This window comes from Larimichthys crocea, chromosome XXII (assembly GCF_000972845.2).
Source record: "Larimichthys crocea isolate SSNF chromosome XXII, L_crocea_2.0, whole genome shotgun sequence".
Taxonomy (NCBI): Eukaryota; Metazoa; Chordata; class Actinopteri; family Sciaenidae; genus Larimichthys; species Larimichthys crocea.
The window spans coordinates 7,967,195-7,990,418 of NC_040032.1; the positions used below are offsets into that span (position 1 = coordinate 7,967,195).

At 44.1% G+C, this 23,224-nt stretch overlaps 1 protein-coding gene across 3 annotated transcripts in view; it reads left to right on the top strand.

Annotated features, from left to right (window-relative positions):
- The window catches only part of dlg4a (discs, large homolog 4a (Drosophila)), a 53,015-nt gene that overhangs the window by 12,473 nt on the left and 17,318 nt on the right, over positions 1-23,224 (top strand). Inside the window, exon 1 of one of the 3 annotated variants that reach the window (XM_027273943.1) lies at positions 13,049-13,134. The exons of the other annotated variants lie outside the window; for them this stretch is intronic. Coding sequence (XP_027129744.1) covers positions 13,093-13,134 — 42 coding nt within the window. The 5' untranslated portion in view covers positions 13,049-13,092. Of the gene's footprint in view, positions 1-13,048; positions 13,135-23,224 lie in introns of those variants that run through there. 3 annotated transcript variants of the gene reach the window in all.

The following is a 23,224-nucleotide window of genomic DNA, read 5'->3' on the forward strand; positions in this document are numbered from 1 at the left end:
CCCCCCTCGCTGTCTGATATCTGTCTCTCTCTGTCCGATATCTCTCCTCTCTGTTCTGATATCTCTCTTCTCTGTCTGATATCTCTCCTCTCTGTACCTGTCATTCTCTTCTCTCTTCTCTTCATGCTCTCCGTCTGTCCTGATATCTCTTTCTCTGTCTGATATCTTCTATGTCTGTAGCTCTATATCGCTCTTCATATCTCGCTTTCCTGTCTGAATATCTCTTTCTGTCTGATATCTCTTCTCTGTCTGATATGCTCTTCTCTGTCTGATATCTCTCTCATTCTCGTGTTTCTCTGATATCTCTTCTTCCTGTCTGATATCTCTCTTCTTCTGTCTGATAGCTCTCTTCTCTGTCTGATATCTCTCTCTTTCTGTCGGATATATCTCTTCTCTCTGTCTGATATCTCTCTTCTCTCTGTCTGATATCTCTCTTCTCTCTGTCTGATATCTCTTCTCTGTCTGATATCTCTCCTTTTCTGTCTGATATCTCTCCTCTGCTTCTGATTCCTCGTCTCTCTGTCTGATATCTCTTCTCTGTCTGATATCTCTCTCCACTCTGTCTGATATCTCTCCGTCTTCTCTCTGTCTGATATCTCTTCTCTGTCTGATATCTCTCTCCACTCTGTCTGATATCTCTTCTCTGTCTGATATCTCTCCTCTCTGTCTGATATCTCTTCTCTGTCTGATATCTCTCTTTTCTGTCTGACTAGTCTCTCTTCTCTCTGTCTGATATCTCTCTTCTCTCCGTCTGATATCTCCTCTCTGTCTGATATCTCTCTCCACTCTGTCTGATATCTCTTCTCTCTGGCTGGAACTCTCTCTCTGTGATATACTCTCTTCTCTGTCGATAGTCTCTCTCTGGTCCTGATATCTCCGCTTCTCTGTCTGATATCTCTCCGCTCTGTCTGATACTTCTTTTCTGTCTGATAATCTCTCTTCTCTCTTCTCTGATATAATCTTTCTTCTGTCTGATATCTCGCGTCCTCTGTCGATACTCTTCTCTGTCCGTAATCGCGTTTCCTCTGTCCTGATATCTCTCCTCTCTGTCTGATATCCTCGTCTCTCTGTCTGATATCTCTCTCTGTCTGATATCTCTCCACTTCCTGTCTGATATCTCTTCTCTCTGTCTGATATCTCTCTCGTCTGACTCTTGTCTGATGCTCTTCTCTGTCCGATATCGCGCTTCGCTCTGTCTGATATCTCTCTACGCTCTGTCCTGATTCTCTCTTATCTCTCTGTCTGATATCTCTTCTCTGTCTGATATCTCTCCACTCTGTCTGATATCTCTCTTCTCTCTGTCTGATATCTCTTCTCTGTCTGATATCTCTCCACTCTGTCTGATTATCTCTTTCTTCTCTCTGTCATATCTCTTCTCGTGTCTGACATTAACATGGAGACTTATGGAGACTTGTGAGCTAGCCTCAAGTGGACGTTTGGATGAACTTCAGTTTTTGGTTTTTCACTTCCTGTGTTGGCTTTGCTTCAGGTTATTGTGTGACATGTCTAATGTGTGTCATCAGCGGTTGAAGCTTCAGCTGTGACTCCATCACTTCGTCCACCATCACCAACTCTTCAGGGAAACCCCCACTTCCCCTCCCCTTCTCTCTCTCTCTTCAATTCAATACAGCTTTATTGGGAAACATATGTTAACATTGCCAAAGCAGAGAAGATTCTTAACAGAAAATACAGGAACCCCCCCCCCCGTCTCTCTCTCTCTCTCTCTCCCTCTCCCCCACCCTCCCCTCCCTCTCCCCCCCGTCCTCTCTCTCCCTCTCTCTGTATGCGGTGTCTGGGAGGCTGTTTTTTTCCTCCTCCGTCCCTCGCTCATGAAGGGCCGCACTAAGCTCCCTTCTCTCTGCCCGTGTGTGGTATGTACATCCGTCCGTCCTCCACCTCCATGTCCCCTCTGTTCATCCACCTCCATGTCTCCCTCGGTTCATCCACCTCCATGTCCCTTCCCTCCAATCCTCCCCAGGCCAATGGTTTTTTTTTTGAAGCTTCGTTGGGTTTTCATCCAAGCTTTTTGGAGGGGGGTCCTGCCGGGGGTCCCCTTTTGGGCGGTCGGCAATTGTTTTTTTGTTGCCAATTGAACACGTTTCTGGGGTTGGGTCAAACGGGATTGGAAATCGGGGGGAAAAAAAAAATTGCCTGGTTTTTTTTCTGGTTCTGGTCCCCCCCACCCCCCCGCCCCACTTATGACCTCGGCCTTTGGTTTTGTTGTTTTTTTTTGGGCCGTGTTTTTTGTTGGTTTTGGAACCCGGGGGGGTTGGTCACATGTTAATGAAAAAAAGCCGTGGCCCCTGCCTTTAGTGTGGGGCGTGTGGGTTTGTTGGTGGTGTTTTTTTTTTTTGGACACGCAGATGGTTTGGAAGTGAACTCAACTGGGCCCAAAAGAAACGTTGTTTTGGAAATTGTTAAAGGCGTGAAATGGGAAACCGTTTTTGGGTGATCACAAAAACAGGGGTTTTGTTTTATTATCCTTGGTTGGGAGGACAAAGCCCCGTGAGGAAAAAATAAGCCCCTCAAGCTGACTGGAAAAACGACGTTCACAAGTAGAGAGGTTCCCATTTTTGTTGTTTCAATCTGAAAACGGAAGCCAGGGTCCAGATGAACAGGAAACGGGGTTCCACCTCCAGAGCCAGAAAAACATAAACATTGAATTTAATAAACATGATGAAGTTGTGGGGTTGCCGTGGTGTGTTTTTTTTGTTGGTTTTTTTGATGAAAGGCTGAAGCCTCCGTCCCCATTCCCATGTTTAATTGAGCCTGGAAGGAGAACCGAACGAGACCTTTGTTTGGGGGACCAGCAATGGAAATGGTTTTTTTGTGAAATGTGTTCCCGTGGTTTTATGTGGTTCTGTTTTGGTTTACCTCATTTAATTAAACATAATATGTTTTTTAAAGTGTTAACGATTGTAAATTCACTTTTAGTAAGGTTTTAATAATAGGATGTCCCCCCGTGGATTTGTTTTTCTGGATCGGTTTTTTTGTGTGGGGCGAAACTCGGTTGGGGGGGGTCCAGTGGGTTGTACACTGGTCCCCCCACCCGTGTCAGCAAGCAGGAAGGTGTTTTCTTGGGGGTTTGGCCAACCCCCAGCCGGGAAAAAAAAATGAGGGCCTGCCATGTTCCCCCCCCCCCCCCCCCTTCCGTGCGCAGCGTTCACAAGCTTACCTGGAAAGCCGCACAGGGTTTGGTTTTGCCCCTGGTTCCAGACCCTGGAGGATGAACCTTTGTGCCCGTCCCCGGGCCGAACCACCACTTTCCCAATGAAAAACTACACAAAAGGGGCCCGAAAGAGTTGGTTGTTTTTTTTTTTTGTGGTTTTTTGGGTTTCTTTTCTTGGAACTGGTAGAAACCTCTTCAGAAAACCATCCAAACAGAAATTCCCAGAAGAAAAAACCGCCCAAATCATGAAAAACGTGGGCCGGGAATCCAGAGTCAAGGACTCCCCGAGGAGAACCACGAGCAAGAGGGTTGTTTTTTCTTGTGGAATCAAGAACCAGAACCCCAACCCCCCAACCCCCTCGGGGTTGTCCCGAACAGAGGATCCAAATGGACCATCAAAACCACAAAAGAAATAATCCCTAAACACAAGGTCCCAACCTGACCTCCAAGAAAAAGCAGTTAACATGGTGTTTGATCATGTGGGGGGGGGAAGGACCAAGACCTAAAAAGAAACCAAAAACTGACCAAGGGAACCCAGGGGTTTTTGTTTTCTGCTCAAGGGGTTTCTGTGGGGGGGAGGATCATAAGATCTGGACAAAAAAAATTTTTGTGGCCTTTGGAAAAAACTAACTTGAAAAAGGAAATTGGAACGGGGTTTCCTCCAGGATTTTTGCGGCCCACTTGGAAACTCAACTGTTCCCCTCACTAACAAGAGTCCCCAAAACCAGAAAAACATAAACGCGGGGTGGGACAAAAAAACAAAAAGGAAAATGAAATAAATGCCAGTCCCCCAAACATCCCCTGACCAAGTTGTTGTTTTCCCTGACCAAGTTTTGTCTGAAATAAACCTTTGTTTTTTTTAATTTTCCCTTAGAAGGTTTGGTTTTTTTTTGATAGATAAATAAAAAAAAACCGGAAACCAAGTTTAAGCCCTCTTTCGCTACCTAAGGGTTTTTTTTAGCTCCTGTTGTTTGCTCCCCTGGGGTTAGCTTCTGTCCACCCCTTTCGATGGTTTTGAGCTCTGTTTTAGCACCCTCCCCATGTTAGCTCTTCCTTTGGTTTTAGGCCTCGCCATGGTTTTAGCCTCCTGTTTAGCCTTTCCCCAAATGGGTTTTAAGCGTTGCCTGTTTCAAGGCTTCCCATGGTTAGCTTCCTGGTTTGGTTAGCGCCCCAAATGGGTTTTTTAAGCTTCCCTGTTTTTAAGCTTTCCCCTGGGTTTTTTAGCTCCTGTGACCTTCCATGTTGAGCTCCTGGGGGTCAGCCGTCCCCATGGTTTTAGTGAAGCCTTTTTTTCCCAATGGGGTTTGATAGCATGATTTATGTTTAACTCCAGGGTTTAGCCCTTCGGTTAAGACCCTTCCATGGGTTAGCGCTGGTTATCCCTCCAGGGGTTACTTCCTATGGTTTTTAGCTTCCAGGGGTTTAGCTCGTCATGGGGTTAGCTTTTCTATGGTTAGCTTCGAGTCCAGCTTCCCCAATGGGTTTTTTTTAGCGTCCATGGTTTTTTAGCGCTTGTGTGTTTTTTTGTACCTCCATGTTTTTAGCTTCGTTGTCCCCAGCTCTAATGGTTAGCCGTGCGCCAAGGGGTGTGTAGCCCCGCCAGGGTTTTTTTGTGACTTTTCCTGTCCCCAGCCGGCTAAATGGGTTTTTAGCGTTTGGTCGTTTTGTAGCTTCCCCATGGTTTAGCTGCCATGGTTTACTTCTGTCCCCCAGCTATATGGGTTTTAACTCCCTGTTTTTTTCGGCAGCCAATGGTTTTTTAGCTTTTTTCATGGTTAAGCTTGCCCTGTTAAGCTCCATGGGTTTTTAAGCTCTGGTTTTTGTTTTTATCTACCCCTGGTTAAGCTATCTGGGTTTAACTCCATGGTTTTTTAGCTTTCCCATGTTAGCTTTCTGTTCCCCCCAGCCCTTCGAAAATGGGTTATGCTTTTCTTGGGTTTTTTTTTTGTGTTTGTCGGCTGGTTGAAGCTCATGGGTTTTTAGGGCTTCCCCATGGTTTTTAGCTCTGTTTAGCTTTCCATGGGTTTAGCCTTTCTGTTGGTTTGGTTAGCTATTTTCCAATGGTTTATCTCTAATGGTTAAGCCTCACATGTTTTTTTTGTAGCGGTTCCAATGGGTTTAGCTTTGTTCTTGTTAAGCTCCCGCATGGTTTTTTTAGCTTCCATGGTTTTTTAGTTCCCATGGTTGGAGCTCTGTATTTAGCCTCCATGGGGGTTAGCCTCAATGGGTGTAAGCCCTTCTTAAATTGTTTTTTTTAGCTTGTTTTCTGTTTAAAGCCCCTTTCCCCAGGGTTTTGTACCTCTTTTTAGTTCCATTTTTGTGTTAGCTTCTGTTAGCCATCCATGATTTTAGCTCTGTGTTTTTAGCTCCATTGTTTAGCTTCTGTTACCTTCACAATGGTTTTTTACTCTGGTGTTAGCGTCCATGGAGTAGCTTTCTGTTTAGCTTTCCAATGGTTTTTTAAGCTTCCTGGTTGAGACTTTTTCCCCATGGTTTGGTAGCTTTTGTCCCATGGGGTTTTAGGCTTTTTTTTTATTCCATGGTTAGGCTTCTGTTTAGCCTTCGCATGGTTTTAGCCTCTTATGGTTTAGGCGCTTGTTTTGTTTGGTTTTAGCTGCTGGTCCCATGAATGAGCTCTGTTTAGCTCAAATTTGTTAGCGTTCTTTTTTCTTTTGGGTTTAAAGCTTTTCCTGTTTTTTTTAAGCTTTGTGGTTCCATTGTTTAAGCCGTTTTCTGTTTGAGCCCCCCTGTACCGTCCTTGTAACTTGACACGCGAGCTTCCCCCCTCCTGTTAAGTTTTTTTTTTAAGAAACTTTTGGACAATGAAATTTTTTTGGGTTGAAAATAATCGTACATACATAACACATATTATATCCTGAAAAAAAATAAAACATGTTTTTTTTAACATGTTTTTTGGATTAATACATGTTATGTTGCCCAACATAAGGGGGCAGAGGCCAAGCCCATGATTTGTGGGCGGGGGGTTTTTTTTTTGCACAGGGGTTTTTTTATCCATGAAACCCACAAGCAAACATGGAAGGCTTTACGATCCTGGAAAGGGCGTTTGGTGGGGCGGGTTTTGTAAGGCCCCCGGGGTTGTTCCCCTGACCTTTGGATCCCAAGGAAAGCCCCCGCCAATTTTTTTGTGTTTTTGCCGCCATCATGCCATCTTGGGGTTCCCCCTCAGAATGGAAAGGAAAAACACCAGCCCCTTGTTCTGAGTTAAACCAGCAACCCAAAATTCTTTTTTCCAAGCGTGGAGGAAGGCCGCAGCAGACTGGGAACGGAGGAAAGTTGGAGGTTTAAGAAAATCAAGAAAAGGCCCAAAAAAGCCACAGGAAAAAAAGAAAAACATCATCCGCCCCGCCACCAAGCACAACCGGAAGACACGGTTTTCCCTCCCGTCTCCTAAACGACCCCCATGGTGGGTCATAAAAATTTTTTTTTTTTCCAACCCATGAATTCACTCCCTCCAATCCCCCCCTCAAAATCTTTGGTTGGGGACGTCATCCCCAGGCGTGGTTTTTCCCATTAAACAGCTTTGGGGAATTGATGTTTCCCCCACACAAACGAAAACCAGAAAAACGTTTTGAAAAAATGCCTAGGAATCACCTGCAGCCCTGCAGTTCCAAGGGGCCCTTTTTCCAAGGAAAAATCCCAGGCGGGTCCCCTAGGAGAGTTAAAGGGGGGGCCCTTGTGGCCTTTTGTGTTTGTTCTTGGGTGATTTCACAAGCTTCCAGTTCTGCCTAAAAATGTTTTTTGTTTTGGGTCCTGGGAAGTCCCCTGAATTGTTTTTGGTTTGGTTCTTCGGGGTGGGAACCATCAAAAGGGTGTTTTTCCCCGTCTGAAGGGTGGGGTGGGAACAACGACGAGTTCACAAAATTTCAAGGTTTGTTTTGGTTTTTTTCCCCTGGTTCCCCGTGAAAGCTGAACCAATTCCCCTCCTTGAGCTGCAAAAAAACCGAGAAAAATTGCCCCGCCCCGAGGGCCCAGAGGTTCCGAAAAGAAGGGCCCTGGCCCAAAAAAATTAATAAAAAATTGGTGTAATTAAAAAAGAGAAAAAAAAAAGAAAAAAAGAAAATACTGAATTACCAGAAATTCCCAGAGGTATTTTGACCATACACGGCCCTGTGTTCACTTTTTTCGCATCTGTTTTTTTTGTCCCAATAAAAAAACACAGACGATGAAGAGCCAAACATGAAAACGGTCGACCCTGGATTTATAAAAAGTTTTATAATGTTTTTTTTTTGAAATTATCCTTTTCCATGTCCCCCCCCCCACTTTTGATTCAAAATCAGTGGGGGGTTTTGTGTTTTGGACGTTGTTTTTTGTGTTTTTGTTTTTGTGTTTTGTTCTTTGTTGAAACCAATCAACAAGAAAACCCACGTTAAACATCACAGAACAGTTACCACCCCCCCCCCACCCAATGTTTTTTGATCCCGCAATGGTTGGAATCACTAGGCGGGTTTGAACGCAAGTGTTCCCAAAACTCACCAGGCATGATCAAAATCAAAAATCAAAATCAGAAAAAAAGTTCCAAGATTTTTAAAAAAAAAAAAAAATTTTTTGTTTAAAAGAAAAGTCCACCAAAGTCCCCCCCCACAAAGTCCCCCCATTTTCCCTCTGAAAAGGGCTGTTTTTTTTTAAAAAAAACCCAAGTCTTGTACAGGGAGGGGAAAACACCCCCTCTTGTTTCCCCCTTAGACCCTCGGTTGTTTTGTCCAGGTGAAGGGAAAAAAAAAACTTGCCCCCCACCAAAAAAAACCTTTTTTAACAGGGGAAAAAAGGGTGGAAAAGAAACACCTCAGGAAGAGCCCACAAGAGGAAGGGGAATCCCTCTACCCCAGGGACCGGACAGAAAAAAAACCGTGCCCCATAGAAAATTGTTCCCACGTGTACAGAACAAAATCCAACAACAAACAATATTGTAAAAAAAACAAAATTACCAATGACTGATAAAATGAAACAAGGTGGAAGTTACAATGAACGGATTAAAAAAGAAACCATGAAAAAATTTAACAATGAAACCGTGATAAAAAATGGAAAACAGGGAATTAAACAATGACCTGGGAATAAAAAAAATGGACAATGAAAATGAACAATGAATGAAAAAAATAAATGGACATTGGGAAAAAAATGAACAATGACCCTTGGAAATAAAATGCACAAATGGAAAATTTTAACAATAACTGATAACAATGAACCAAATGAATTACAACAATGACCGGATTAACAAATGATTTCCAGCAAGCAAAAAGTGGGAAAAAACCTGGTGGGGTACCTAGCGCGAACATTGCGACGCCACACAGCCCCCGTTGCCAGCAGCCACGGCACGCAAAAACTCCATCCAACCTAATCTATAAACTGTGAAATGGGAGCTCACCTTTGGCAGGCACAACCGCCCCCAACGTCAACGTTCCTATGGTGTCGTGGGGAACCGGTTCCCCCCCATGCAGGCCCCACAAGCCCGCAGCACCGATCCCCAACGAGAACCCCTCTGAAAAACGACAAGAAGACCAGAAAACTCCCAGGGAAAAGAAAAGTGTTTTTTTGTTAGTTAGTGACATGCAAGTAATGAGACATGGGAAATGTTTTTTTACAGATTGGAAGAAAAAGACAGAGAGACAGAAGAGAGACGAGAGGGGAAAGTTTTTGTTTGGGTTTTTTTTTGTTTTTGTTTTTTTTTTTTACCAGTAAAGGAGAAATTTGTGGGTACCCTGGGCAAAAAGAAAAATCCTTTTTTTTCAACCAATTATCGTGGGCCCTGAACTAGAAACAAAATAACCCGTGAGGAAAAGACAAACAGAGAACAGAAGGAAGGAGGAAAGAGAAACCCATAGAGTGTCCCCCTCCGCAGTCCCCCCTAACCCTTGGCCACCATAACTAAGGATGACCTGAGCCACAGCCAAACTAAATTATAAAGCCCCTGCCCCTATTCAAAAAAGGAAAGTCTTTTCAAGTTCCCGTAACTTTGCCCCCTTAAAGGTGTTTTTTGTTTGAAACCGTGGTTGCTTGCCCCCCTTTCCTGGAAAACCCATAATGGGTAAAGTTTTTTGGTTTTTGTGTGGCACAGAAAGAGGAAAAGCCCTGAAATTAGCTGAAAGCTCCCTGGCTTCCCCCAAATCGACTTTTTGGGAGACCTATAGGAAACCACAAGGGAAAAAAGCGCACAAGGAAAAAAACCACAGGGAAACCCAGCGCGTCCCTTGAGAGTGCCCAGTTGGGTTTTTTTTTTTTTTGTCATGTTCCCAGGAAAAACGTGGGGCAGCAGCAATTTCCCCTTGAATTAAGCCTGCTTTGAACCAGTTTTTTTGGTCCTGGGGTAAATTTGGGAAAATGTGTTTTTTTTTGTCCCATGCCCCAGCTGATTGTAAGGTGGGAAACCCATTGGGAGTTGAGGAAAGAGTAAAAGAAAACCTTTTCCCACCCAAGTTAACTTTTGTCCCCCCCCCCCCCCCTTTCACTCCTGGGTCCAGTTTCCTCTTTTTCCTCTTCCGGCCAGGGCCTTCATTCACCCACCACTCTCCAGGAATGTGCCCCCTCAACGGTTTTTTTTTTGTTTTGGTTTTCTTTCTTTTCCATGGCACACAACACCGCATCTAAAACAAAAAAACATGGTTGTTGTTCCCCCACTCAATGCCAATACATGCAAACCGTTCAAAAACAAACCTGGAAGTTAAACACAGCCCCAGTGTTTTTCTTTGGCTTGGTTTTTGTTTTGGGGTCCCAACGTGGGGTGGGTGGTTTGGTGGGTTTTTTTTTAAAGTTTTCCCCGTTAATAAATTAAAAAAATTACTCCTAATTTTGTGGCCTTCAACAACCTGCCCCGTCTCCCCTTTGGTGTTTTTTTGGTTCAAAAATGGGGGGTCCCAATGAACAACACTTGGGGGCCTTCAATCCGTCCTTTTTTTTTGGTGCCCCCGTTTTTTTGTGGCTATGGCTGTTTTGTAAAAGCAAGTTTGGTTTTTTTTTTTGTGCTGGCAAGGGGGCAGAAACCCTGTTTAAAGCCCTTTGTTGTAGGCAAACATTTTTGGGGTACAAAAGCCCATTGTGTTTGTGTTTGAAATGAAAGTTGGTGGTCCCCGATGAAGGTTCCAACCTGGTCCCTTATGGGGGTTGTCCCCCCCGGGGGGGATCCCCTGGTGGCCCAATCCTGGCCTGCCGTGCATTTTTGTACCTTGGTGTTCCCCCCTGAATTAGGGGGAAAAAAAATAAAATGGGCCCAATGTTTGTTGGTTCAGGAGGAAGGAAGGTTTTGCGGGTAGTGTTGGTTGTTTTTTTGAAAAAATTGTGGCTGAAAAAAAGTTCTGTTTTTGGTGGGCAGGCAGTGAAAGAGGGTTTTTGGTTTATTTTTTTTTTTCCCCCTGGGTTGTTGGGGTGGGTTTTTTTTTGTTTTTTTTGAACTGGGAAAATCAAGGCAAATGGTAAAGTGTTGGGGTTTTTTTTTTTTTAAAAGGCGGGGAACTATTTTTTGAAATGGGATGTGATCGGGTGGTGTTCCCCCTGTTTGGCCCGCATGGCGTTTTGTTTTTAAAAACTCCCCGTAGGGTTTTTTTTTTCAAATCTTAGTTTTTGGTTTTTGGTTTTTAGTTTTGGTTGTGCAAGTGAAAAACCCCCGTGGTTTTAGAGCCTTTTTTTTTTATCTCGGGAGCCCAGCCCATGGGTGTTTTGTTTTTTTTAAGGGGGTGGATCGCCAGGTTTTTCTTGGGTTTTGCACTTTTTCCCATGGCTACTTTTTGGGGCCCTCAGGGGCATTAACTAACCCCACCCCCCATTAAAACCCTGCAATGAAGAAAACTGGGGGTTTTTTGTGAAGCGTTTAGGCTAGAAGAGTTTGTTTGGGGTTTTTGAGGCAGGTAGCAAGGGGGCAAACACTTTGGGTTTGTTTTTCCTGTTGTCAGTTAAAAAGTTTTTTTTGTATACGTGAAATAGAAACTATACACTTTTTTTTAAAAAAACGTTTTTGCAAATTGATTTGTTCACCAGCACACCAGGGTAAAAACAATGAATAATTGGAGCATTTTTTCCTTTTTTGATTTCTCCCTTTCAGAGGAAGCTTTTTTTGTAGAATTTTTGTGCAAGAAGGAACGCAACTGCTGAAAAATAGGCAAAGAGCACTTACTATGACCATCGATAAAGGGGGCCCGATTTAAAACAAATCCTCAAAAGAAAGAAGTTAAAAGGCATTTTTTATTTTTTGGGGAATCAATTTATTTTTGAAAACAGAGGTGTTTTTTATACTCAAATAATCCCCAGTTTTTCACCGGTTTTTCCCTTCCCCTTCCACCCACTTTGTATTGTTGGTCCCCGAAACGTGGGAAACAATCAGGGGTTTTTTGAAAAGAAATGTTTTGAAGCAAAAAAAAAAAAAAGAACGAAACTTGCCCCTGAGCCATGCCAATGGGGGGGGGGACCCACCTTTTTGGTTTCGACTTCATCCTTCTGCGGGGTGTTGCCCCAGTTGTGGGGTTTTTGGCAAACACCTCGCGCCCCACCCCTCCTGTTTTTGTCCTCGCGCCTTTGCCAGCCGTAGTTGGGGTTGAACCTATTGGCTTTTGTTGTTCTTTGGGCTCGACCACCGAGGGGTTGTTTGTTTGCGCTTTCTGTTTCTTTTTGTCACCTTTTTTTAAGTCATTTGTTTTTGTTTACATATTTTTTTTTTACCGGGCACAAGTGTCCCCCTTTTTCAGAGACCCCGTTTGCCCCGTTTAATGGAAAAGGGAGGGTTGTGGGTGGGGGAAACGGGTTTGTTTTTTTGGTCACGGGGGGGGTAATACTGAAAAACATGTGGTGTTTTGCCATGCCCCCAAGAAAACAGCTGAAATTGTTTTGTAAAGGTTGGCAAAACAACCCTGGGCGTTTGTGTAAGGGAAAGATATAAAGCTCCCCCGACCCATTAACTTTGTCTTTGTTTGCCGCTCTGGGTTTCCCCCCCCCCTTTTCTCCCTGGCCAAGGCCCCCCACTTCCAACCAACCCTCTTTTCCAGAAATGCCCTTCCCAAACGTTTTTTTTTTTGTTTTTTCCCCCCCTTTTCTTTTTTTCATGGTAACACAACCAAAAACCACCAAGCGTCCCTACACAATTTTTTTCCATTTGTTTTCACTCAATTGCAGAACAGGCAAAAAAACCTTTCCACCACTGAATTGGAACCTGGAATTTAACACAAGCCCCCCATGTTAAAAATTTTGTTTTGTTTTTTTTTTTTTTTTTTGGCGCTTGTGTGTTTTGGTCAAAAGTGTTTTGTTTTTTTTTGTGGTGGGGGGGTTGTTTTTTTTTAAGTTTTCCCTTACCCAATTAAATTGTTTAACTCTTAAAATTTATTTTTGGCCTTTCAACCCCGCAAAAAAAAATCCTTCCCCCTTTTTTGTGTTTTGGTAATTGGCCCTTTTAGAGCCGGGGGTTTCCATGACACTGCAATGTTTTCTGAAGAACTGGAAATTTGGGAGCAGCCCCTGGAAATTAACAAAGAGTTAAAACAAAAATTAGTTCCAGCCTTTTGAAAAAGTAAACAACAAAAGGCGTGGGAAAAACCTAGTGTTTTTGTTCCTGGCCAAGATGCTTTTGGAGACACGATGTGCGTTCCCTTGAAAATTTTTTTGGCGAAGGTGTTTTTTGTTTAGGATAAAAGTGGAAGAAAAATTGCAGTAACCCCCCTCGAAATTGTTTGTTGGTTTTATGTTTGGACCGTTTAAAGGGACAAATCCCTGATCAAAAAAAACAAACCCCTCCAAGAATTGTTTACAGTGGAAAGCTGGGAGGCCCCCAGGGTGGGGAATTCCCCAATCCTAAAACCCCGTCCTCTCTCTCTCTCTCTCTCCCTCTCCCCCACCCCTCCCCTCCCTCTCCCCCCCGTCCTCTCTCTCCCTCTCTCTGTACTGCGGGTGTCTGGGAGGCTGTTTTTTTCCTCCTCCGTCTCTCGCTCATGAAGGGCCGCACTAAGCTCCCTTCTCTCTGCCCGTGTGTGGTATGTACATCCGTCCGTCCTCCACCTCCATGTCTCCCTCTGTTCATCCACCTCCATGTCTCCCTCTGTTCATCCACCTCCATGTCTCCCTCCATCTCATGCATGTTGAAGCTCGTGTTCATCCAGCTGAGGGGGGGTCTGCGTCTGCATGTTGCATTGAACACGTCTGTGTCACGGATGGATCGGGGATGCTGGTTCTGGTTCTGTCTCCTTATATACTCGGGCTGGTTGTTTGGCGTGTTTGTGGACTGTGGGTGTCATGTATGAGCGTGGCCTGGCTCGTGTGGGCGTGTGTTTTTGGACACGCAGATGTTTGGAGTGAAACTCTGCAGACTTGTTGATTAAAGCGTGATGGAACCGTGTGTTTGATCACACAGGGTTTATTATCCTTGTGAGGACAAGCGTGAGGAAAATCCTCCAGCTGACTGAAAAACGACGTCACAGTGAGAGAGGTCATTTCATCTGACGGAGCCAGGTCCAGATGACAGGACGGGTTCACCTCAGAGCCAGAACATACATGATTTATACATGATGAGTGTGTGCGTGTGTGTTGATGAGGCTGAGCTCGTCCAGTCTTAATTAGCTGAGGAGACACGACGAGCTGTGACATCATGATGTTGATTCGTGTTTGTTCTGTTACTCATTTAATTAACATGAATATGTTAATGTAACGATTGTATTCTGTTAGTATGTTAATATAGTATGTCGTGATGTTCTGATCGGTTGTGTGCGACTCGGTGGTCCAGTGGTTAGCACTGTCGTGTCACAGCAGAAGGTTCTGGGTTCAACCCCCAGCGGGATGAGGCCTGCATGTCTCTGCAGCTCACAGCTTACCTGGAGCCCACAGGTGTGCCTGTGTCAGACCTGAGATGAGCTGTGACCGGTCCATGGCGGACCCCACTTCCCATGACTACACAAGGACCGAAGAGTTTGTTTTGTTCTTCTTGGAACTGTAGAAACTCTTCAGAACCTCCAACAGATCCAGAAGAACCTCCATCATGAAGACTTGGCCGGGATCCAGATTCAAGGACTCGAGGAGACGAGCAGAGTTCTGGATCAGAACAGACCACCTCGTTTGTCAGACAGAGGGATCCAAATGGACCATCAAAACAACAAAGATCCTAAACACAGGTCACCTGACCTCAAGATCAGTACATGTTGAATCTGTGGAGGACCAGACTAAAGACCAAAAACTGGACCAGGACCAGGTTCTGCTCAGGTCTGTGGAGGATCATAGATCTGATGTGGCTTTAAACTACTGACAAAGATGGACGGGTTTCTCCAGATGCGGCCACTGACTCACTTTCACTACAAGAGTCAAAACCAGAAACATAAACGCTGTGACAACAAAATGATGAATCATGCAGTCCAAAACATCCTGACAAGTTCTGACAAGTTCTGATAACTTTTTATTCATTATCATGTTTATAGATAAATAAAAAACGGAACCAAGTTAGCTCTATGGTTAGCTCTGTTAGCTCCATGGTTAGCTCTGTCAGCTCTATGGTTAGCTCTGTTAGCTCCATGGTTAGCTCCATGGTTAGCTCTATGGTTAGCTCTAGTCAGCTCCATGGTTAGCTCCATGGTTAGCTCTGTTACCTCCATGGTTAGCTCTGTCAGCTCTATGGTTAGCTCCATGGTTAGCTCCATGGTTAGCTCTGTCAGCTCTATGGTTAGCTCTGTCAGCTCCATGGTTAGCTCTGTTATCTCCATGGTTAGCTCTGTTAGCTCCATGGTTAGCTCCATGGTTAGCTCTATGGTTAGCTCTGTTAGCTCCATGGTTAGCTCTGTTAGCTCCATTGTTAGCTCTGTTAGCTCCATGATTAGCTCTGTTAGCTCCATTGTTAGCTCTGTTAGCTCTGTTAGCTCCATTGTTAGCTCTGTTAGCTCCATTGTTAGCTCTGTTAGCTCCATTGTTAGCTCTGTTAGCTCTGTTAGCTCCATTGTTAGCTCTGTTAGCTCCATTGTTAGCTCTGTTAGCTCCATTGTTAGCTCTGTTAGCTCTGTTAGCTCCATTGTTAGCTCTGTTAGCCTTGTAGCGTCCTCTCCTAAGCTGACACAGCGAGCTTCCACTCTGTCAAGTTTAATAAACTTTGACATGAAGTTGTTGAAATAATCGTACATACAATAACACATATATATCCTGATAAAACATGTTACATGTTGGATAATACATGTATGTGTCACATAAGGCAGAGGCAGCCATGATGGTGGCGTGTTTCCAGGTTATCCATGACGCAGCCAACATGGAGGCTTCATCTGGAGGCGTGTGGCGTGTAGGCGGTTCTGCTTTGATCCAGGAGCCTCCATGTTGTTTTCCCATCATGCATCTTGTCTCAGATGGAGGACAGCTGGCGGAGGACAGCACGCCATCTTCAGCGTGGGAGGAGGCGCAGCAGACTGACGGAGGAAGTGAGGTAGAATCAGAGCAGCCACAGGAAGAACATCATCTGCCGCCACTCAGCACCGGAGACGTCCTCGTCTCATAACGACGCCCCATGGTGTCATATTTCACCCATGATGCACTGCTCCATCTCATCTGTGACTTCATCCAGGCGTGTTTCATTAAACAGCTGGATGATGTCACACGAAACAGGAAACAGTTTGATGCTGACTCACCTGCAGCTCAGTTCCAGGCTCCAGGATCCAGGCGGTCCTAGGAGAGTAGGGGGGCCTGGCTGGTTGTCTTGGTGATCACAGCTCCAGTCTCTATGGTTTTGGATCTGATCCTGATGTTTTTCTCGGGTGAACCATCAGGTTCTCTGAAGGTGTGAACACGACGATTCACAACTTCAGGTGTTTCCTGGTCCGTGAAGCTGAACCATCTCTGAGCTGCACGAGATTCACCGCCGAGGTCAGAGGTCCGAGGAGGCTGGCTGGTTCAGTCTGATCCAGAATTCAGAGTTAGACAGACGGCGTTCACTTTTCATCTGTTGTCATAAAAACACAGACGATGAAGAACAAACATGAACAGGTCGACTGATTTATATTTATAATGTTTATATCTTCATGTCACTGATGTCATCAGTGTTTGGACTTGTTTGTTTCTGTGACATCACAATGACACGTTACATCAACAGACAGTCCACCATGTTGATCCGCCATGTTGATCCGTGTTGAACGCAATGTCAAACTCCATGATGATCAAATCAAATCAAATCAGATCAGATTTTATTTGTAGAGTCCAAAGTCACAAAGTCCATTTTCCTCTGAGGCTTTACAATCTGTACAGGGAGTGACACCCTCTGTCCTTAGACCCTCGGTTCCAGTGAGGAAAAACTTGCCCACAAAAAACCTTTAACAGGGAAAAAAGGTGGAAGAAACCTCAGGAAGAGCCACAGAGGAGGGATCCCTCTCCCAGGACGAGACATGCATAGCATGTCAGTGCTACAGAACAAATCAACACAAACATATTGTACAATTACAATGAATGATAAATGACAATGAATCACAATGACTGGTAAAATGGACAATGAATTACAATGATGATTAAAATGACATGAATAAATGAATGATAAATGACAAGAATTACATCTGACTGATAAATGACAATGAATTACATGAATGATAAAATGACAATGAATTACAATGACTGATAAAATGACAATGAATTACAATGACTGATAAAATGATTACAGCAGCAGTGGAACTGTGATAGAGACAGAGAGACACAGATGCCTCAGCAGCAGCAAATATCAACTAACTAAAACTGTGATGGAATATGGGCAGCAATAATCACAGTAGTAATATGTGTAGTGGACGTCATGCAGGACCACAGCAGCAGCCACGATCCACGAGAACCTGCTGGACGACAGAGACAGAAACTCCAGGGAAGAAGTTTAGTTAGTGACATGCATTAATGAGACATGAATGTTTACAGATGGAGAGACAGAGAGAGAGAGAGAGTTTTCAGTAAAGGAGATGTGACTGCATCTTCAACCAATATCGTGCCTGACTAGACATAACCCTGAGAAAGACAAACAGAGACAGAGAGAGAGAGAGACATAGAGTGTCCTCCAGCAGTCTAATCCTATGGCAACATAACTAAGGGATGACCTGAGCCAGCACTAACTATAAGCTCTATCAAAAAGGAAAGTCTTCAGTCTATTCTTAAAGGTGTTGACCGTGTCTGCCTCCTGAACCCAGAATGGTAGTTTGTTCCACAGAAGAGGAGCCTGATAGCTGAAAGCTCTGGCTCCCAATCTACTTTTGGAGACTATAGGAACCACAAGGAACCCAGCGTCTTGAGAGTGCAGTGTTCCTGTCAGAACACGTGCAGCAGCATTCTGAATTAGCTGCTGTGACAGTTCCCTGGGTAATTTGAATGTGTGTTTCCATGCCCAGCTGATTGTAGGTGGAAACACCTGGGAGTTAGGAAGAGTATAAAGCTCCACCCATTAACTTGTCTTTCACTCTGTCTTTCTCTCCGGCAGGCTTCACCCACCTCTCCAGGATGCCTCACGTTTTTTTTGGTTTCTTTCTTTTCATGGCACACAACACCGCATCTACACATTTTCACTCATGCAAACATGCACCTTCACCACTGATTAACACAGCCCATTGTTTCTTTGGCTTGTTTTGGGTCAACGTTGTTTGTGTTTTTAAGTTCCTTATAATAAATTACTCTAATTTTGGCCTTCAACCTGCGTCTCCCTTTGTGTTTGTCATGGGTCATGACAACACTGGGGGCTCATCCGTCTTTTTGGTCCGTTTGGCTATGCTGTTTGTAAGCATTTGGTTTTGCTGCAGGGGCAGACCTGTTAGCTTGTTAGCACATTTTGGTACAAAGCCAATTGTTTGAATGAAGTTGTGGTCCTATGATGTCACTTGCCCTTATGAGGGTTTCCCCGGGGATTCCCTGTGGCGTCCTGCGTGCATTGTTTATCTTGTGTCTGATAGGGGGAAATATGCATGTTTGTTCAGGAGGAGGAGTTGCGGTAGTTGATTGTGGCTAAAATCTGTTTTGCAGGCAGTGAGAGGTTTGGTTTTTCCTGGTGTGTTTGAACTGGAAATCAAGGCATGGTAAGTGTGGTTTAGCGGGAATATTTAATTGATGTGATCGGGTGTTCCCCTGTTAGGCGCAGTGGCGTTAACTCCTTAGGTTTCATCTTATTTGTTTTGTTAGTGTTGCAGTGACCGTGGTTAGAGCACTTTATCTCGGGAGCCCATCCATGGTTTAGGGTGGATCGCCAGGTTCTGGTTGCCTTCCATGGCTATTGGGCCTCAGTGCATAACTACCCACCACCAATAACTGCATGAAGACTAGGGTTGAGCTTAGCTAGATAGTTTGTGGTTGAGGCAGGTAGAGGGGCACACTTGGTTCCTGTTCATTAAAATTTTTTGTATACTTAAATAGACTACACTTTACGTTTGCATTGATTTTCACACACCAGGTAAACATGAATATTGAGCAGTTCTTTGATTCTCCTTCAGAGGAGCTTTTAGATTTGTGCACGAAGGAACAACTGCTGAAAATAGCAGAGCACTATGACATCGATAATGGCGATTAAAAACATCTCAAAGAAAGAGTAAAGGCAATTTTGAAATCAAATTTATTTGAAAACAAGGTGTTATCTCATAATCCACCAGTAGTTTCACCTGTTTCCACGTTGTCTCCGACGTTGACATCAGGGTTGACGTTTGAGCAAAAAAAAAAGAACTACTTGCCTGAGCCATGCCATGGGGAATTGGTTCGATTAATTCTGAGGTTGCCCAGTTTGTTTGGCAAAACACCTAGCCACACTCAATTGTCTAGAGCTCCAGCGTAGTGTTGACCTTGGCTGTTCTTTGCTCGACACTGTTTGCTTCTTTGTACACTTTTAGTATTTTACATATTTTTCACGGGAGTCCTTTCAGGACCCCGTTCTTATGGAGGGAGGTGTGACGGTTCCCTGGGTAATATGAATGTGTGTTTCCATGCCCAGCTGATTGTAGGTGGAAACACCTGGGAGTTAGGAAGAGTATAAAGCTCCACCCATTAACTTGTCTTTCGCTCTGTCTTTCTCTCTGGCAGGCTCCACCCACCTCTTCAGGATGCCTCACGTTTTTTTGGTTTCTTTCTTTTCATGGTACACAACACCGCGTCTACACATTTTCACTCATGCATACATGCACCTTCACCACTGATTGACTGATTAACACAGCCCATTATTTTTTTTTGGCTTGTTTTTGGTCAAAGTTGTTTGTGTTTTTAAGTTCCTTACAATAAATTACTCTAATTTTGGCCTTCAACCCGCATCTCCCTTTGTGTTTGTAATGGCTTTAGAGCCAGTCATGACACTGCAATGTTCTTAGAGACTTATTGGAGCAGCCTGATAACAAAGAGTTACAATAGTCAAGCCTAGAAGTAACAAATGCGTGGACTAGTTTTTCTGCATCTGCTTGAGACACGATGCGTCTGATTTTGGCGATGTTAGATAAGTGGAAGAATGCAGTCCTCGAAATTTGTTTTATGTGGACGTTAAAGGACAAATCCTGATCAAAAACAACTCCAAGATTCCTTACAGTGGAGCTGGAGGCCAGGGTGATCCCATCTAAAGTAACTAAGTCTCTAGAAAGAGAGTTTCTGAGGTGTTTGGGTCCAATTACAAGAACTTCAGTTTGTCTGAATTTAACATCAGAAAATTGTAGGTCATCCAACTTTTTATATCCTTAAGGCATGCTTGGAGTTTAGTTAACTGATTGGTTGCATCAGGCTTGATCGATAAATATAATTGGGTGTCGTCAGCATAACAATGAAAATTGATAGAGCAATTCCTAATAATGTTCCCTAAAGGAAGCATATATAAACTGAATAGAAGTGGTCCTAGTACAGACCTTGTGGGACCCATGACAAACTTTGGTCTCATGGAGGATTCATCATTGACGTGAACAAACTGCGAATCGATCTAAGAAATACGACTTTAAACCAGCTTGGAGGGCGGTTCCTTTGATGCCAGTTTTGATTGTTCCAGTCTCTGTAAAAGAATTTGATGGTCCAATGGTTTGTCAAATGCCCAGAACTAGATCTAACAGGACCAAGTTACAGAGATGAGTCCTTTGTCCTGATGCCATTAGGAGGTCATTGTAACTTTGACTATATGCGGTCTCTTGGCTTATTGAGCCTCTAAATCCTTGCTGAGGAATCCTCCCAAATAGACTATTGTATGGAGAAATCACACAGCTGATTGGCTACGCTTTCTCAAGCGATCTTAGAGACAGAAAGGGAGGTTTGATATCGGTCCTGTAGTTTGGCTAAGACCTCTGGGTCTTAGAGTGGGCTTTTAAGAAGAGGTTTAATTACGCTACTTAAAGGACGTGGTACTCATACCTGATAATAAAGAGAGATAATCGTATCCAATAAAGAAGGTGATCCATGTTCTATGCCATGTTTGAACACCTAATAATTAAACGTCTGTTGAACTCCATGTTGATTCCATGTTGAATGCCGATTAATGAACGCCATGTTTGAACTCCCATTGTTGAACTCCATGTTGAACTCCATGTTGAACTCTACGTTGATACGTCATGTTGAACTCCATGTTGAACTCCATGTTTGATGACTCTAGCTTTATTACGCCATGTTGAACTCCATGTTGAACTCTACGTTGATACGCCATGTTGAACTCCATGTTGAACTCCATGTTGAACTCCATGTTAATACGTCTGTTGACTCCATGTTGAACTCCATGTTGAACTCCATGTTAATACGTCATGTTGAACTCCATGTTGAACTCTATTTATATTGTCTGTTGAACTCTACGTTGCACTCATTTGCGTTCCTGTTGAACTCCATGTTGAAACAACTCCATGTTTGAAACTCCATGTGTATTAACTCTACGTTGATTCGTCATATGAACTCTACTTGATCGCGCACTTGTTGAAACTCACATGTTGAACTCCATGTTGACTCCATGTTGAATCCTTTGATTACTCATGGTTTGAATGCCATGTTGAACTCCGGAACCTGTTGATACGTAGTGACTCGTCACATGTTGATGCCATGTGACTCTACTATAGCCATGTTGAACTCCATGTTGAACCTACTCCTGTTGATACGTCCATATGAACTCTACGTTGATACGCCAACTGTTTTGAACCCATGTTGAACTTCTACTTTGATATCACTATATTCATATATTCCTGTTCATGTGTCATGTTCAGTGTGTTCATACTATTCATGTGTCATATATTCATGATGTTCATGATATCATGTGTTCTGTTCATGTTGTTCATAGTTCATTATGTGTTAATATTTCATTTGTTCATGATATCAGTGTTCATGTTCCATGTCTATAGTTCATTGTCTGTTCAATCATGCAGTTCATGTGTATGTGTCATAAATCATGTCCTATTACCATGTTCACTGTTCAGGTTTCATATTTAATATGTTTATATTTCGTGTGTTCATCAATCTGTATATGATATGATGTCGATCTTGTGTCGCGCCAGGCCTTCTGCCACCCCCTTTGCAGATGTCTTACATGGAACACAGGGTCTTGTCTCCTGCAGTCATAGGATGTTAAGTTTAAACTCTCTGTGTGACTTCCCACGCTTACATAACACAGAGGAGAGAAGGAGTGGTGAAATGAATAGTTATCCATGAACACATGACTACATGGGACCAAGAGAGACGAGGAGATCCGTGAATAACTATTCTAAATATATGAACACATGAGGAGGAGGAAGGAGAAGGAAGACAGCCGAGATCACCAACACACTACCAATACAGCATGAGGGTGATAGATTTGAGGGTTGAGAGGCTTGATGGTGAGGGATGCTGGTTTTGAGAGGATAATAGAGGATGATGGTGTGTGTGAGAGATGAGGGGTGAGGGGATGAGCGGTGAAGGCGGATTGATGATGGATGGTGCAGAGGATTGAGGGGTGTGTTGAGAGGCTGAGGATAATCGTGAGGAGGATGATGGGTGAGAGGCGGGAGATGGTGAGAGGATAATAGTGAGAGGATGGGTTGAGAGGATGAGGGCTTGTTAGTGAGCGGATATAGTGAGCGGATGATGGTGAGAGGATGAGGAGTTTGATAGGGAGATTGAGGGCGTGAGAGGATGATGGTGCGAGGAGGATGCGGAGGTGAGAGGTATAAATTGCGGTGACGAGGATACTAGTGCGAGGAGATGGTGAAGGATGAGGACTGGGAGGGATTAATAGTGAGAGGATGATGGTCTGTGGGAGGCTGAGGGTGATGAGAGGATATTGATGGTTGAGAGGATGAGGGGAGAGGATAATAGTGAGAGGATGATGGTGTGAGAGGTGAGGGTTGACGAGGATGAGGGTTGTGATGAGAGGAAATAGTGAGAGGATGCCGGTGAGAGGGCAAACCGGTTGAGGAGGGTGATGAGGATGACGGTGAGGGGTGAGAGGATGAGGGTGTTGAGGGATGATGGTGAGAGGATATGGTGAATGATAGGATAATAGTGAGGGCTGAGGGTTGAGTTGTGAGGAGGATGATAGTGAGAGGGATATTAATAGTGAGAGGATGCGGGTTGAAGGCTGATGGTGAGAGGATGAGGGGTGGAGGGATAAATAGTGAGAGGATGAGGGTGAGAGGTGATTGTGAGCGGATGATGGGAGAGGATGAGGGTTGAAGGATTGATGTGATTGAGAGGATAATAGTGAGTAGGATGGATGGTTTGAGCGGATATGAGGGTGAAGGCTGAGGGTGATGAGAGGATGATTGTGAGAGCGGCTGATGGTGAGAGGATGGATTGTAGGGGTGAGCGGCTAATAGTGAGAGGGCATGATGGTGGAGAGGATGCGGGTGAGAGGATAATAGTGAGAGGATGATGGTGAGAGGATTGCGGGTGAGAGGATACTAGTGAGAGGATTGAGGGTGATGGTTGACGGAGGCTGAGAGGATGATAGTGAGCGGATAATCGTGATGAGAGGCTGATGGTGATGAGCGGTGTGTGATGGTGCGATGAATGAGGGTGAGAGGATTGATTGTGAGCGGATGCTGGGAAGGATGAGGGTTGAGAGGATACAGTGAGAGGATGATGGTGAGAGATGAGGGTGCTTTTTGAGAGGATAATAGTGTAGAGGAGATGATTGGTGAGAGGATGAGGTGAAGAGGATAATAGTGAGAGGATGAGGGT